Below are 17914 nucleotides of genomic sequence, written 5' to 3' on the forward strand. Positions count from 1 at the left end.
TTAACTAGTTAGAGGCTGTCTAGAGAAGGGGGCTGGAGGGAAGGGAAGAAGAAAAATTTGGAACACAAGGTTTTCCAAGGGTAGATGTTGAAAACTATCTTTGTGTATTTTGAAAATAAAAAACTATTATTAAAAAAATTTTAAGTACTACTAATATCTAACTAAGATTACTTTTTTTCCACTACATTTTCAGAGGTAAAAACTCCAGTAAAGCTTTCATGTCCTTATTTCTTCATAAGCCCTTTCACTTTGATCTCTTACTAATTGCTATTCTAGTTTCACAGCCTTTGGTTTCTCTTTATCATACCAAATTTCCTAAAGGAAATCTAACTCTTTAAACATAAAATTAAGTTATGGAAGTAAAATGAATTCAAACATATTCTGGATTTGTGTTTCCTACATCTCAAAAATATTTCCTATTTTTTCAGGTTCTTAGTTTTCCCCTTGTGAGGTGTCAAAATTAAGGGTTGTTTCGAAACTGTATGAACATATTTCATAATTACACAAAAAGTTGAAAAATCTTTATATCTGCTACATCTGCCCAAAGTGTTAACTGAATTTGATTTAGGTTTCGGGTCATTTAACTTACTGATAAATCTATTATGCATGAAATAAAATAGCTGTTGATCTGGGAGAAAGACCACAGGAAAGCAATGATTTAATTACACCAGAATTTTGCTATAAACCAAACTAATATTATTCATGAGTAAATTGAAAGCTAACAAAAAAATTTTAAGTGTTTCAGAAACCTAAATATAAGTTATATGTAGGGCCAAGAAAGAAAGAAAAAATTCTTTCAAATTTCTAAGCACATAATCTTCATTGAATGAAATAGATAACATTTTAGAAGCTGAAGAACACAGAATTCATAAAATTTCAAATTCCATTAAAGGCACCTTTGCATATCTTACAGAACTTACCGTGTTTCCCTGATAATAAGACCTATCCCGAAAATAAGCCCCCCCATGTAAGATTCCTCTAAAAATAAGCCCTCCCCCAAAAATAAGCCCTATTGAGATTGCTGCTGTAGTGAAGGTGGTCCCCTGCGCTACACGCTACATTACGGTACTCTCTGTATGTACCGTCCCCCCCCACCACCAGTGAAACGCACACTGCGCTCTGAGCTGCATCCAATCAGAGCTGCAGCAGTGAGCGCATCATCCTGTTCTTCCCCAGTGATTTGCTTGCTGGCGCCATTGAGAGCAGTGCTGGGGAGGAGAGCTAAGGCAGGACAACATAAAAACCCGATATGTAAGCGGGAGTGAGGGGGCATGATGGAGGATAAAAGGGGCATGATGGAGGATAAAAGAAGAATTCAGGGGGCATGATGGAGGATAGAAGAAGAACTCAGGGAGCATCATGGAGGATAGAAGAAGAACTCAGGGAGCATCATGGAGGATAGAAGGAGCACTCAGGGAGCATGATGGGGTTAAAACATTATTGAGGGGCATGATGGAGTGAAAAGAAGGCTTGATGGTCATAATTTTATAATTCTGTCTGCACGGGTCACCTGTGTTTTGGCAATTCGTTTGGATGGAAAGAAAGCTACACCTCTAATCATCAGTAAGGGCAAGAAAGATAAGATTGAACATGTATCAGGCATTTACGTTCTTGAAACCAAAAAAGCCTAGTGAACATAAGCCGTTATAAGAAAGTGGGTTGATTTAATGCTGCCACTTGTTGTGCGAGGTAACCAAAGAGGTCTGATAATCTGGGATTCAGCCAGCACTCACCGCGCTAAAGAAATGAAGAACTTCCTTGCAAAGAGAAGAATAGATCAAGTAAGGATTCCTGCAGGAATGACTGCCTATCTCCACACTCTTGATATTGCAATAAACAAGCCATTCAAGAACCATTTGCGCATGGAAGTCAATGATTACAATGAAAATAGAATGGAAAGAAATCAGGGTGGAAACTTTGTGAAGCCCTGTCTGCAAGAAGTCGTGATTTGGGTGAAGAAGTCATGGGATAAAATTACTGACAGCTGTGTCGCCAAGGCACTACAAGCAGGTTACCTGGACAAGACATGTTCATTTAAAGAGAGCTATATTGCTGGACATGATAGATTGGGTCCACGTCTTCTGAAGGAAATAGAGGCACAAGACATCCAGGATGGAATTCAGGGTATGGACACTTATGACGATGTTGTTGAAGAAGATGACATGATCATTATTGAATAAAGGTACTTTTTTTGGTTCACATTTACCTGTTTATTAAAATTGCTGTCAATGTTCATTAAAATAAGCCCTACCCTGAAAATAAGCCCTCTGGTGTTTTTCTGTCCCCCCAAAAAATTAATAAGACAGTGTCTTATTATCGGGGAAACACGGTAGTACTGTGCAAACAAACACAATGTGAACTGAATAAATGTTGATTGTAATTATACTATAATTTCAAGAAAGCAAACCTTGAACTTTACATTCAAAACTCTCTTATATTAAAAAAGAGGGCTAACAGACTAGATAACTTTTAATATGCCTATAACTTATAAATTTTTTTTTTTGATGAACAAAAATTCATTTTTTTGTCTCCTCTACTTTTAATAGGGGTGGGGAGAGACGGAGTAGAAAGAGGAAATCTGTAACAAAAATATATTATAAAAACCTCACATTGACCATGTCCAAAAAAACCCCACAAGTCTCATTCTGTTCCCTGAGTCCATCATCACCAATGAAATAAATAAAACCAAATGTGCTTCTTTAATCTGAATATTGACTTCTGAATTTAGCTTCTGAGTAGAAACATCTACCTGTTATGCACAGTAGAAAACACCATGTTGTTTCATTAAAGACAAAAAAAAAATGTGAAATGAAATCCAGAACATTAAAACATATCATCAATTCTTGATGCCCTTAATTAGTAGCTGACAGTCATCCACCTCCCTTCTCTGCAGAAGTAAAGGATTATGGGTATGGATGTCAGATTTTTTTGACACGGTTAATTTGGTAAATTCTTTTTTTTCTTTGACATAAGGCATCTCTTTTGGGGAGAGAAACAATGAGAAATGTAGGTACCATGAAAACAAAAGTATCAATGTAAATTTATTTTTTTTTAATTTTAAAGAGAAAGACAAAAGGTTAAGGCAATACAAGCAGTCAAAGCAACACCAAGAATAAAATAACATAAATTAAAAACTATTAAGATGGAGGCTTGATAAACATAAAAATTAGAGGAAATTCCAAAAGAAGGATATGGAAAATATTGTGTCTATATATGATTTAAAGAAGTCCCAAAGAAAACTTGTACCTTAAAGGAAGTGACAAATTCTATCTCTTCTGCAAAATTGCAAAGTATCCTGTTTTGAAAAGAGCAATAATTATTGACTCAACTACTCCACAATTCTGCATGAATTAGTAACAAAGCTTATTCTCTGAAGCAAGCCTATCCCATCTTTCTTAAGGCATGACATAATTACTACCAAAATGTAATGTTTGCGCTAGCTTTCTGGAGGATCTGGAGGCCAGCCCAAGTCCTTGATCTTCATAGAGGAGGCAGGAGAGCCACCAGGATGGTCAAAGATAGAATTGTTCCTGATAAGGAATCAATCCTTATATACCTTAGTATAATTACATCATTACAGCATACTGAATATGTATGAACTAGAGCACCATTAATCACCACAGTAAGTACTAAGTATATGTGAACTAGAGAGCCATCATTTCATCAATCACACTGAGTTAACAGCTTGTTTCAAGTATACTTCTCCAGAATTCTAGTCCTCTACACCAAAACATGAGAACACTAATGACATCTCCCAAAATAGAACAATTACATGGTTGTGTATTTTTATATTTTATACAAAGTATTGACAACTTTTATCACTCAAAAAACCTTCAAGTAAATAAACTTGGCTGAAAAGCATAGTAAACAGTTACTTCATCCTTCCAAAACTTTCTCCACAATATAAAAATGTAATTTGGATTCATTAAGTATAAAATTCTTAATCTGTTATACCAAAGACTGGAGAGGGCAGATTGAACTACCAAAAGAAAACCATCTTTAACTTTTCCAGGTAAGACACTAAGAACATGAAAAGCTGAGAATGAATTTGTTTAAAAAAAAAAAAAAAAAAAGACTGGCTAACAGAAGTCCAGGATTAACACCTAGGCAATACTGGTCTTAACATATTTTTGATTGGATGAAATAGAACAGAACAGATCTAAAAGAATACACATCCATAAAAAAAAATTTATACCATATTAACAAAACAAAATTACTCCAATGCAATTATAGAAAGATTAATATTACTTATCAAAAAAGTACCCAGTTGGGGCAACTGGGTGGTACAGTAGTTAGAGCATCAGCTCTGAAGTCAGAAGGACCTGAGTTCAAATCTGACCTCAGACACTTAACATTTCCTAGCTGTGTGACCCTGGACAAGTCACTTAAACTCAAATGCCTCAGGGGGGGAAAAAAAAAAATGTACCCAATTGTTATTTTCAGAGCACATGAAAAACAGATTAAAAATTTCTAGAAATACTTGGGAACAAAAAGTTCTTGCTTCACCAAATAATGGTAAAGACTAAAAATGGGTACATTCCATTTTCTCCTTGTTCAGTTGGTTTTCAATTGTGTTCAACTCTGGTTTTCAGTCTTGTTTAACTATCCATGACCCCATTTGTTTGTTTGTTTGTTTGGCAAAGATAATGGAATGATCTGTCATTTTTTTCTCTAGCTCATTTTCAGGATGAGAAACTAAGGCAAACAGGGTTAAATGATTTGCCCAGAGTCACACAGCTACTAGGTATCTGAGACTACATCTGAACTCAGGAAAATAAATCTTTTTGACTCTAAACCTGGCACTCTATCCACTGCATCATATAGCTGTCTATATTCCATTGGATATAATCAAAAGTGGTTTACAATACAAAGTTCAAAAGCAAAGAATCAAAAGATTCTCAATGAGCACAATATCCATATGAACACAATCAAAACAATTTAACATAAATGGTTAAATTTTTATACATATTTATTGAAATAAAAGAATTAGAAAAGCTAAGGGGCACAGTGGATAGAGTATCAGACCTGGAGTCAGAAGGAGCTAAATTCAAATCTAATTTTAGATATTTTTTCACTGACTATATGATCCTGGGTAAGCCATTCTACCCTGTTTGCCTCAATTTCTTCTTCTGCAAAATAACACGGAGAAGGAAATGGCAAACCACTACAGTATCTTTGCCAGGAAAAGCCCAAATGGGGTCACAAAGAGTGAAACACAATTGAAATGACTCAACAACAGCAATAATACTGATTCGCAAATCCTTTTATCCAGGCTAAATGTGTCTCCTAACTTTCAATCTTCTACCTCTTTCTTTCAGACCTCTTGAACTGGATAGCCCAAGAAAATAAAATTCAACATGTCCAAAAATGAATTCATCATCTTTCTTTCTTAAACCTTCCCCTTCCAAACTTCCTTAATATCACCATCTACTCAATCTCTGAGGTTCGCATTCTAGATGTCTTCCTCTTCGCCTGTCTCTCACCTTCCATATTCTGGCCAAGGTCTGTTGATTTCACATCTGCACCATTTCCCATACAATTGGATAGAAAGTTAGCTAGATAACTACATAAATAAATAGATATCTATTGAGATAGAGAGATGTGATAGAAATAGGTAGAAGGTGTGTGTAGATATAGATAGATATAGATATATATATATCACACACATACATCTGTTTCTCGCTCTGATATTGCTACCTCTAGCAACGGCCTTCATATCCTCCCATTACTGTTGTAGCTTGCTGGTTGGCTTACCTGCCACTAGTCTCAACTCACCAAGTGCATCCTAAATTCAACTGAATTGATCTTTCTAAAATGCAGATCTAATCAAGTCATCCTCATACTCAAATTACAGGGGCTCCCATCACCTACATGTTCAAATAAAAATTGCTCTGCTTGGAATTTAAAGCCCTCCAGACCTCAGCCACATATTCCTATTTTTCAGTCATCTCATATCTTATGCCCCTCCACATTCTCTTCAATCTAATGAAACTGACCTCTTTGCTACACTTCTAACAAGACATACCATTTCTCGGCTCCAGGTTAGTTCCCCCAGGAGAGACTTACTTGGTTTAAGAGCAATTCATAAGAAAAGAACTATAAGTTCTATTAGAAGTTCTATATAAGCCAACAAAATGACCAGTCCACCCATCTCATTATAAACAAAACTAAGAAAATTTTAAGCTGCATTAATATAGTGTCCCAAACAAAGGAGGCAATTAAATATAAACATAAATCCCACCATAATAAGCAGTGGACAGACCATATCTGTAATACTGCATTCATTCATGAGTACATCATTTTTAAAAAGACATTGATAAGCTGGAGTATCCAGAAAAACCCAACTAGATTGGATGCACTGAAAAACCATGTCATATAAGGAACAGAAAGTATGCATCAAAATGTTAGGCCAATATTTTCTAAGTATTCAGAAGACTGAAAATATATGAGCTATATTGTGGTAAACTCTGAAAACTTCTTACTGATAGTGACTCTTTTTTTTTTCCTACATGCACAGCTAAGAGTTCCAATTAAATGAAAAGTGCAGAATTTGCTAAACTTGTAAGATCTGACAATATTTCAGAAGTGTTGAAATAAATCAAATGCAACTTTTTCTAAATATATCCAATACCAAAATGAAAGCCTATTTTTCTTCCATTTACTATGAACTTCATCTGTTTATTTTTACATTAAAAAATACAATCTTGCACAAGTGAATTTGAATTTAGAATGTCATTTGAGAAAAGAGAACAATTTTGAATAATTTATGATTACTAACATTCGTTTGGAATGGATAAAGCTGAAGGTAACTGAAAACCAACTCCTACTCACAAAATGGTCTTTTCTACAAAATTAAGTTCTTGATTTGACATTTAAGTTATCACTGCTTGAGTATTTGGCTATTCAAGTTTTTAAAAGAAATTAAAATATGTTCAAATATAAAAAGATGTTTATTCACAATATACTCCTACATTTGAGTAAATATTCAGAGATCTTTTAAGTACCACCCATAAAACAGTATCAGACACACCCAAAAGCAAATACCAAAAAGAGAAATATATTGCACAGAAGAATTAATAAAAAAAAAATTAAAATCCAAGAATTCCAGAGGCATTTTCACTACCAGTTTCTTACCAAATTTTTTTGGAAGGGATAAGCTGTCAATGAAAATTCAGGAAAAACCTTCAAGATGAAAATCTTAGTTTGCAATAGCAAGTTAACCAAAGATTAACTACACAACTTTTCTTTCAATACTATTTTTACTAAGTCACAGAATTTTGATCCTTTAAGAAGTCATCCAAATTATGTGGCAAGAACCCAAATGTCTGAATCAATAGTAATAATTTCTTAATCAAAAACGTATCACTTTTACTTATAATTTTATCCTTGCAGAACTGAAAGCTATTACCATAGTTTTTTCCTAATTCCTTTGTCCTAATTTCAACTTTACCTCCCATTTTCCTACTTTAAAGGACAAGTCTAATTCTTTGCTAATAAAACCTATAGTGAGAAATGTTCCTTTATGAAACAGTAATACTGTGACAATGTTCCAAATTGAATTTATTTCTACATATGATGTGTAAATATTTTTGCCCCTAGAAACAGTCACAAGATCAAGGCATGAGCATTCTTTCTTTACTTAGCTTGCATCCAGCTTTTGAGAATGAGAGCATGTCAAGTAAGTTGTCAAGTCATTTATGAAACACCTACTAATGCGGGTCAATGTGTTAAACAGTGGAAATACAAGGGAGGGGAAGCCCCCTTTTTTCAAGGAGTTCAAGAAATCTAACCAAGAAGAAAACATTCAAAGAGATCTACACAAATGAGAGATACAGGATGTCTCAAAAATTTCAGTGCAGTTTTAAGCTACTAAAGGTTTGGCAACTTAAAACTGCACTAAGATTTGAAAAAGCTACTAAAGCTTTTAATTGCACTAAGATTTGGTGGTGGTGGTGAGTCTCTACAGGATAAATTAAAGATAATCTAAGAAGAAAAGTAATAAGGAAGATCGGAAAAGGTATGTATTGGTTCATAAACAAAATCCAATGCTGAAAGCCATTCACAAACAACTGAAGTAACCTAAGTAAACCTATCTATAAAGAGAACCACTCTAACATTTTTAATTAAGGAAAGCAATTCCCTCCCCAAACTAATTTGTCTCAGCAGATCGGATCAAATTCCACTAAATAGCTCAAGTACGGAAGAAAAAGGCTACGGTGTGTTTCCAGCACTAAAAATAATCAACAGTGTATCTCCAACATGCAAATCTGTTATCCATTAATCCGACAGAAGAATCACAAATGTTGGGATGGGGAACGGGGAACAGGGAACAGGACTAAGCCACCACCCTAATATTAGGTCCCTGGGCCCAGAAAATGAACTGTGGCAATCTCTTCTTCGACTCAGGTGTCCTTTCCACGGTAGAAAGGGGGTAACCAGTAGTTACGGTTACAAGAAGCAGGGAGTGTTAGGTGGACGCCCCCAGATTTCTGCCTCAGCCTCCCCTCCCCCACGCCAAGGGGAAGTCCCGAGGGCCCCAGGTGGGCAGGTCGCCGCCTACTCATCAGGAGCCTCAGGAGCCCCAGGAGCTGACCGAAGAGCCCCGAGCAGCGTCCTTCCTTACCCCTTACCCCTACCCTATCCCCATCCCGGGCTACCTCGAGCTTGTGGTTAATCTGGGACACAGTCTGTGCTTTATGGCAGAGCTGCGCGAAGCAAGAACTCAGGCTGGTCATCTTCTGGCGTCCCTCATAAGTGATGTCCGCCTGGTCCGGGTCGATCTCGCCTAGAAGCAGGTCCACGTCCACAAAGGCCTTATCAAACTCCTTCTCTAGCACTTCCAGCCACCGGAACATCGACACCCCCCCGGGGGGCACCCCAGAAGCGCAGGAGGCACCCCCGGAGACCCCGCCGGGCCCCGCCGAGCATGGGCCGCCCGCCGACATGGCGCTGCTATGGGCCTCCCCCTAGCCTCTCCCGCCGATCCCGGCCACCTGCCCGCGGGAGGGGAACAGCCGGGACCGAGCGCTCTGAGAGCGCGCCGCTGCCGGTCCTGCCTCCCTGTCCCCTCGCGCAGGTAACGATGGGAACCCAGCTCTAGGGGTAGCAAAGGGATGAAGCAGAGACTGAAGCTGCTACAGAGGCGGAACTGGCAATACCGTGGGACTGTGTCGCACCCCCCCACACACCTTCCCCCAGTCCCCTTTGCGCATACGCAGAAGCCGTCTGCCACCGGCGCCGGAGAGGGAGGAGTGGGGAGGGGCAAAGGTCAATGCTTGGCCTGTGATAGGCTCCTGACAAGAGCCCATCCTCTCCGCGGCCATCTTGGGTACTGGCAAATTAAGGGGTGGGAGCTCAGAAGAGTTGGAAAGCTTGAGTCGCATCGCTGTCTACGTGGGAAGGCATAGAGGAAGAGTTAGGGAGTCCACGTCGCGTGGGAGAGTAGTTTCCGTCCATCTGTTCTGTCAGATCCCAAAGTGGAAGGGGCAGTAAGGGGCGCTAAAGCAAGAATGATGTACTACCTCATACGCGTGCGCAGTAGATACATTTTAGTCTGACACCGTTACCACGTCTTCTCCCGCCCCCCATGTTCTCCGGGCAAGTTGGGGTGACTTGTTTTAGTTCTTTAGTGTAATGGAATTCTGCCGAATTGTCAGTCCTGGCTTCCTTTGCATCTTCTCCAGCCCATCCTAATGCTTCTTTTTTCTGGTGACCCAGAGTAAGTACTTAGCCTGGTCAGTCCAATCGACGGGTTATCTGGCCTCGAAATCCCGGGAATGTACCACGCGGGCCCGTGTGCTGCAGGAACGGGAGCGTCCTCTAAAGACATAACCGCGAAGGTTGCACTGTCCATAAGATGAGGCTAGACGCCCACTTCTTTGTTCGTTCCTTTGGGGCCGATCGTGTACAACCCCCCCCCCTTCCCCCCCCCCCCCCCCCCCCCAGATCATAGAATTTTAAAACAAAGTGAGTTGAGAGATCTGGACCAACCCCTTCCTTCCACCTTTTTTCAGATGTGGAAACTGATGGCTAAAGTGCTCCCATATATGCTTAGGATGCAACAAACGGAGTAACAGCTGGCCTTTGAACTTAGTTCCTCTGATTCCAAAGAGGATATTTCCCATTAGACTAAGCTGATTGTTTTGCCTCCTACTTTGCCAGCACTTTTAAAAATATGCAATTCTGCCTTTTCAGAGGCTATGGTTTGGTTTGGGGAGGAGATCAGATAAGTCCATCCTTAAAGGAAAACATATTAAAGGAATTCCTTTCACCATTTAAATGAAACAAAATAAACAAACCACCACCCCCCCCCCCCAAAAAAAAAAAAAAAACTGGGAGATTTTTTTTATCCTTTCCCAAAATCTTTAGTTTTAGAAGAAATAAAAAGTAATTTAAATAGACAATGCTTGTGAATGAATCATTTCCCTAACCTTGGGGTTTTTTTGAAACCCAGGCAGTGTGATGATAAAATTGCAAAACTGATCATGTGAAATGGATAGAATTGGCCTCTAAGCCAAGAATATCTGAGTTTGGTCCCCTTACTTACTGACTCATACTGGCTGCATGGTTGTGCATATTACTTAACTTCTTGGTATTCTAAGAAATCAAGACTGTAAGCTATAGAGAAATTGCTGACACAGACTTGGGTAGTAGTTTCCTCACCCAAAAGTTCCCATCACTAATAAAATCACAGCCTTAACTTACGGAGAAATGAACGTCATATGTGGAAATCTGCCTTAATTTTTACAAGTATTAATCAATGACATATGTATGTAGTAGAGGGAAAAGGAATAAAAACACAAAAGAGAAATAGAATAAAAGGATATTATGATGAAACAGGTATATAATTCCTACATGTATGTTGTTTCTTGGAGGGCTATTGTGTGGCTCAGAGGAGGCAGAATAGATATTTATAGTCTCTTCTCCATCCTACTTTGAGTCCTTCTAATAAGGGAAGCAGGAGATTACAGTTAGAAGCCACTACTCTGCTATCCTCAGAGAAGAGAATGCCAGGTTAGAAGTATATATAAATCTGTTCCCTTAAATATTCTTCATCTAGGGTTTGTGACTGGGATCAAATTAACATCTGATCACTTTGTTATTGGGGGGGAAAGGAAGATTCCAAATTCTATATTCAAGATTTGACACTTTTCCCACCAAACACTGGTTCCCCAATGAACACACCATAGTAAATAGTAAAGGAACTCACTCCTTTCCACATCACAACAAAAAAGGAATCAGAGAAAGTATACAAAAGAGACCTTATAGCAGGGAATTGAGAGTGAGGGGCTCTCCCATTAGGAATGAGATGATTCTGCTTAACTAAGAGTGTCTTTAATTTTACTCAAGAGATAATTCTCCAAAGCCTCTAGCATTGCAAGCTGGTGATAGGAAAATGATGGAGAATGCTAACTTCACTCATGTATTTCCAGAATCTGTTCCTTCAGCAACCTGCAGTTGAATTGGTTTCTTCCATTGTCCCTTTTAAAAGTTAGAAGTTAGGGGTGCTTGAAAGGATTTAACACTCAAAAGTCATAAAGCTTGTCCAGAAGGAGACTGGCCCTAAAGATATTTTGAAGAGAAACTACTGAAATTTGAAGCTCTCTGCCTCCCACTAATTCCATCTAGCCCCTTATGGAGAAGGCCTTCATTTCCACCAAAAAGGAGAGAGTCCCATATCAATGGGCTTCAGGACAGGGATTACAATAATTTGTCATTGTATTGGCAATACAGAGAGATGCAACTGGAGAGAAGTGACTGCTACTTAAGTAACATTCCTTCGCCTTATGGAGTAGACATAGTTTTTGTGTTCTCAAAGGCCACAACAAGATGCAAACTCTGGAAGGCTTTAGGAAGATAGTTTTGTTTATGGGTCCAGAAATAGAATTTATCTTTTCTCTGACAATAAGCCTTATAAAGTTCTGAGAGGTTTATCACTATTGGCAGCAGTGTAGAAAAAAAATTCTGCCAAAGCATCTAAAAAAGACCACAAACAGGAATTTTGATTTACCTTGATAGAAGATTTACACACTCAAAATTACAGATTTTTAAAGTATTGGGGTATAAAAGATGACTTGAGTTGATTTACATTATTTTGCCAACTTGTCCTTTATCTTTAAAACCAGCAGCAAATATTGGAAAGAAGGTTGCAGGGACATTGGGTAGAGAATAGGAGGGAGGTAAAAGATGCATGATGGATATTTTATACTGATTGGCCATTTTCTCATTCATACTTCTCCCCTAAATATTTTTATTTAGGTGAGTTTGAGTTTAGAGTAATTTTGAAATTGGAAGCTATAAACTGATGCAGGACAATCTAAGGGGATCTTAGAAAGAGCTATAACAAGGGCAGCTAGCTGGCGCAGTGGATAGAGCACCAGCCCTGAAGTCAGAAGGACCTGAGTTCAAATTTGACCTCAAACACTTAATACTTCCTAGCTGTGTGACCCTGGGCAAGTCACTTAATCCCAACTGCCTCAGCAAAAAAAGAAAGAAAGAGGTATAACTAAAACTACATTCACCAGTGGTAAAGAAAATAAAACAAAATCACTTAGAAGAGAAAAGATTCTGTAGTAGCAATCTGACTATAGAAGCCATTTTGCTGTGAGAGAATGCTGCCTGGCTCTTAGCCCTGCAGGATTGGAGAAGAGAATCCCCAATAATTAAACACTGGCACTGCAACCTTCCTCTAGACTGTTATCCCTCTTCATCAACAGAGTGACTAGTACACATAGGAAATCAGAACCAGACAATCACTGTACAATTACAATTAGAGTTGGTTTAGGTTAAGTGAAAATGGAAGGTACCAGAATTAAGGGAGATCGGGAATGGCTTCTTCTAAAAGAGAGATTTTTAGCTAGGATTTGAAGAAAGCCAGGGAAACCAAAGAAAACCAAGTGAAAAAAAAAAAACAATTCTTTTTAGGGAGAATCTTCCAAGCATAGGGCATAGCTTAGAATTAGAAGATGGAGTACCTTTGAGAAAGAGCAAGGAGACCACTGTCGCTGAATGGAAAAGAATATAAGGGGTAAGAAAATTGGAAAGGTGGAGGAACAGGTTATAAAGGTCTTTGAATAGCAAACAAAGGATTTTTACTCTTGGATGTAACGGGGAACCAATAGAGTTTAAGTAAGGGAGTGACATCATCACTCTATGGTCAGACTTTAGGAAGATCAGAGTGGAGGATTAATTAGAATGAGGAGACACTTGTGATAGGGAGACCAACCAGCAAGCTTCTGCATGACTTGAAGTAAAAGGGGAGACCAACCAGCAAGCTTCTGCATGACTTGAAGTAAAAAAGACCTGTACTATGGTGATAGCAGTATCACCTTTTTTTTTTTTTTTTTTTTAAGATGAGAAAGGGGCATAAACAAAAGCTGTTATCAAGGTAAAATCAACAAATTTGAGAATTGATTGGATATAGGGGGTGAAAAAGTAAAGAATAGATTGCAATTCTCATAGTAATAAGGAAGTGAGGAAAGGGAAAAGATATTAAGTTCAGTTTTGGAAATGCTGAGTTTGAGATTTTTATGGGATGTCCAATTCAAGATGTCTGAAAGGCAATTGGAGCTGGGAGATTGGAAATTAGCAGGGATATTTGGCCTGGATAAGTAGATTTGAGAATCATGAGCATAGAGATCATTAGCTGAAGTGATATATAGAAAGAAGAGAGCTCAGGATAGAATCCTATGCAATAGCCACCATTAGTTGTCATGACCTGGATGAAGATATAGGAAAAGAGATTGAAGAGTGGTTAGATATCCATCCTAAGTAACAGCAAAAAAGCAAAGATGTGGATTTTTTTTTTCCTACAAAGCTTTTTTTCTTTATGAAACCTTTCCTGATCTTCCTAGTTAGTGCTTCTCATCACAATTCTTCTATTTTTGCTTTGTATATATTTTATATTGAATTATCTGTGTGCATGTAAATACTTTGAGGACAGAGACTGATTTGTTCTTATCTTTGTTCTCTCAGAACCAAACTTAGCACTTTTTGTATCATAGGTACTTAAGTAAATGCTTGTAGAATAAGTGATAAAGGTGACCACCTATTTGCTATCCATATCTTTACAAACAAATTTGTATTCTAAACTGATGTTGCTCTTTCTTGTCATATAGCTTTTCAGAGCAGCATTAAGTATATGCTGAGTAAGATAGTTAAGTTCTTTTGGATTCCTCATTGTGGCAGTTGATTTATATTTGCAAAACTTTATTAGATGTACTTATTTCTCTTATTTATTTCCCATTTTCTGGATAAATATTTTGTTTAAAAGGAGCAAGTTAGAGTTACCTCAAAAAAGAAAGGGACCTACATGTATAGCAATATTTATAGCAGCTCATTTTGTTGTGGCAATGAATTAAAAATTGAGGGCAATCCCATCAATTGGGGAATAACTGAACAGGTTGTGGTATATTAGAAATGATGAACAGGTGGATTTCAGAAAAACCTGACAAGATTTATATGAACTGATACAAAATGAACATTGTACACAGTAACAGCAGTACTGTATGATGATCAACTATGAATGACTTATCTCTTCTCAGTAAAACAATGATCCTACAATTCCTACCAGAGAAAGAACAGAACCTGAATGAAGATCACAACATACTATTTTCATTTGTGTGTGTGTGTTTCTTTTGGTCTATTTCTTCTTTCACAAAATAACTGATATGGAAATATGTTTTATATGATTGCATATATATATAGTCTATATCAAATTGCTTACTCTCTTGGAGAAGGGAAGGGAAAAAGGCAGGGCATTTGGAACTCAAAAATTTTTAAATCTTAAATTTTTTTCTTTATGTGTAATTGCCAAAAAATACTATTTAAAAATTAGAAATAAAACATTTGAAATATCTTAACTTGAAAAGTATTATTGATTTCTTCATAAAATTTCACTACTTCATTATCCATGGCTATAATTATCATTGCATAAGTTGTAATTATTTTCACAATACCCTTTTCCCCCCCAGCGAATGCTTATCATGAGCACTGCAGCTTATCTTTCCAGATTTATTTTATTTTACTCTTCTTCTTATATCCTCCTTTTTGATGACCTGACCAACTTGCTGTTCTCAGAAATCAGCATTCCATCTCCATGCCTTTGTATTTTGCCCTTCATTATAGTATTGGGCTTCTTCCTCATCTATGCCTCTAGAAACTTTATCTTCCTTTAAACTTTAAGATAGATGGTATCTCCTAGGAAAGCTTCTTCTTACTCCTTGTGAATTAGTAGTGCTCTCTTCTTTTAAAATGATCTTCAATTTATTTCTCTGTGTACATGCTATAGTTTTCCAATAAAAGTTCCTTGAGAAGAGACATTTTCCATTTTTGCTTTTTGTCCTCTGCACTTAATATAGTTTGTTGAACAAAGAAAGAGTTTAATAAATATTTTTTAAATTACTGTAGTAACTCATTAAATCGTGTTTCTTGTTAAATTTGATTGCTTGCTAAAGCCAATTCTTCCATCTCTTTGCTCCTTTAAGGTGAATGTGCAAGCCATCCATCCATTTAGTTAAAACTTTCTTTTTCCTTCTGGTACTATTTCTACAAGAATGTCAAGATGGATAAGTAAGTTCACTCATTGATCACTGGGCAAGGATATCATGTTTAAAGTATCAGGAGTTAAAGTTTGTAGAGGTCTAAAAACTCTGACTTTTGGCACTCTCTGTCCCCTCTTCTGCCAGTTGTCACTATAAAAGCAAAAATGTAAAACAGAGGTCTCAGGACCATTTTTTTATTTCTCATTCATTCATGTATTACCATGACCAAAAAATTTGTCACTTTGTGGTCAAGGTGCCTTCTTCTTTAGCTAGGTTCCTTGGAAAATCCTTGGAAAGCAGATATGTCCAAAACTGATACATAGTTGGACAGACAACTTACCGAGCTGGTAAATCAATCTTGGACAACCATTGTTAATAAATAATGAACTGGACCCAGAATTAAATAGGAGAGGAGCAGGCTACATGATCTTTCAGAAGTGGGACAGTGTTTTTTAATAACTCTTAAGCTTCACCTTAAAATCAAAAATATGCCTTTTTAACATCAGTATTCTTCCAATTGTGCTGCATATATATGTAAAAATGTGTGTGGTGTGTGTGTGTGTGCGCGCGCACTTGCACTTTATATAAGGCTACAGTCTTGCAAGAAAATTTAAAGTTGCTAGTCATCAAAAGGACAATGGAGAGGTTCATGGTAAGCTTGCAACATATTACTAATGAATTGTCTAAGAGGAGTAATCTTAATAGAGATCTGTAATACTTAAGAAAGAGATGGATCAATTACATAGTGAGAGTTGAAAGACAAGATGAACAGCCTCCATGCTCTACTGGTATCCTCTCATTAGAAGATCTCGAGGAAGATTCTTAACATATCAAGTAGCTCCTCACACAAATACAGTCAGATCAAAACAACTGGAGAAATATCAGCTGCTCATGGGTAGGCTGAAGTAATATAATAAAAATGACAATTCTATCTAAATTAGTCTACTTGTTCAGCGCCATACCAGTCAAAATGCCAAAAATTACTTTATAGAGCTAGAAAAAATAAAATTCACCTGGAAAAATAAAAAGTCAAGAATATCAAGGGAATTAATGAAAAAAAAAATACAAAGCATGGTGGCCTACCAATATGAGATCTAAAACTACATTATAAAGCAGCATTCACCCAAACCATTTGGTACTGGCAGTGGATCAGTGGAATAGGTTAGAAACACACGACACAATAATCAATGCTTATAGTAATCTAGTATTTGATAAACTCCTAAATCTCCAGCTTCTAGGATAAGAACTCACTATTTCACAAAATTTCTGGAAAACAGGAAAAATAATATATAAGAAACTCAGATCTACAATCCACCCCATACCAAAATAAGGTTAAAATGGATACATGATTTGGGCATAAAGAATGATATCATAAGCAAATTAGGAGAGCAAGGAATAATTTACCTTTGAAGAAGGGAGGAATTTATGGCCAAAGAAGAACTAGAGAACATTATAAAATGTAATATGGACAACTTTGATTATATTAAATTAAAAAGTTTCTGCACAAACAAAGCCAACCAAATATGATTAAAAGGGAAGTATAAAATTGAGGGAAAATTTTTATAGCCAGTGTTTCTGATAAGTGTTCCATTTTTTAAATATATAAACTGTGTCAAATTTATAAGAACACAAATCATTCCCCAATTGATAAATAGTCAAAGGAAATGAACAATTTTCAGATGATGAAATTCAAGGCATTCATAGTCATATGAAAAAATGCTCTAAATCACTATTAATTAGAGAAATGAAAATTAAAACAACTCTGAGGAAATACCTCATAATTCTGTTTGGCTAAGATGACAGGAAAACATGATAAAGGAGAGAATGTGGGAAAACTGGGACACTAATGCATTGTTGATAGAGTCGTGAAATGATTCAACCATTCTGGATAGCAATTTGGAACTATGTTCAAAGGGGTATAAAACTGTTCATACTATTTGACCCAGCAGTGTCATTACTGGATCTGTATCCCAAGGAAATCACAAAAGAGGGAAAAGGACCCACATGTGAAAAATATTTATAGGCGCTCTTTTTGTAGTAGCAAATAATTGGAAGATGAATAGATGCCCATCGATTGGGGAATGGCTGAATAAGTTATGGTATTTGAAGATAATGGAATATTATTGTTCTATAAAAAATGACCAAGTTGATTTTAGAAAGGAGGTCTAGAAAGATTTACATGCTAATCGAAACAAGTAGAATCAGGAATACTTTATACACAGTAATAGCAAGATTGTACAATGATCAACGAAGAAAGACTTGGTTCTTCTTCGTGGTTCAGTGATCCAAGACAATTCCAATAAACTTAGAAAATGCCATCTGCATCCAGAAAAAGAATTTTGGAGATTGAATGAAAATCAACATATGCTATG

The 17914-nt window shown here is 37.0% G+C and overlaps 1 protein-coding gene across 2 annotated transcripts in view; it reads right to left on the reverse strand.

Annotated features, from left to right (window-relative positions):
- Nucleotides 1–9157, reverse strand: part of GOPC (golgi associated PDZ and coiled-coil motif containing) — a 43893-nt gene extending 34736 nt beyond the window's left edge. The window contains exon 1 of one of the 2 annotated variants that reach the window (XM_051997614.1): nucleotides 8658–9157. In XM_051997614.1, coding sequence (XP_051853574.1) covers nucleotides 8658–8945 — 288 coding nt within the window. In that variant the 5' untranslated portion in view covers nucleotides 8946–9157. The remainder of the gene's footprint in view (nucleotides 1–8657) is intronic. The other variant, XM_051997615.1, reaches the window with a different exon arrangement.
- Nucleotides 9158–17914: the final 8757 nt, after the last annotated feature.

This window comes from Antechinus flavipes, chromosome 4, assembly GCF_016432865.1.
Source record: "Antechinus flavipes isolate AdamAnt ecotype Samford, QLD, Australia chromosome 4, AdamAnt_v2, whole genome shotgun sequence".
Taxonomy (NCBI): Eukaryota; Metazoa; Chordata; class Mammalia; order Dasyuromorphia; family Dasyuridae; genus Antechinus; species Antechinus flavipes.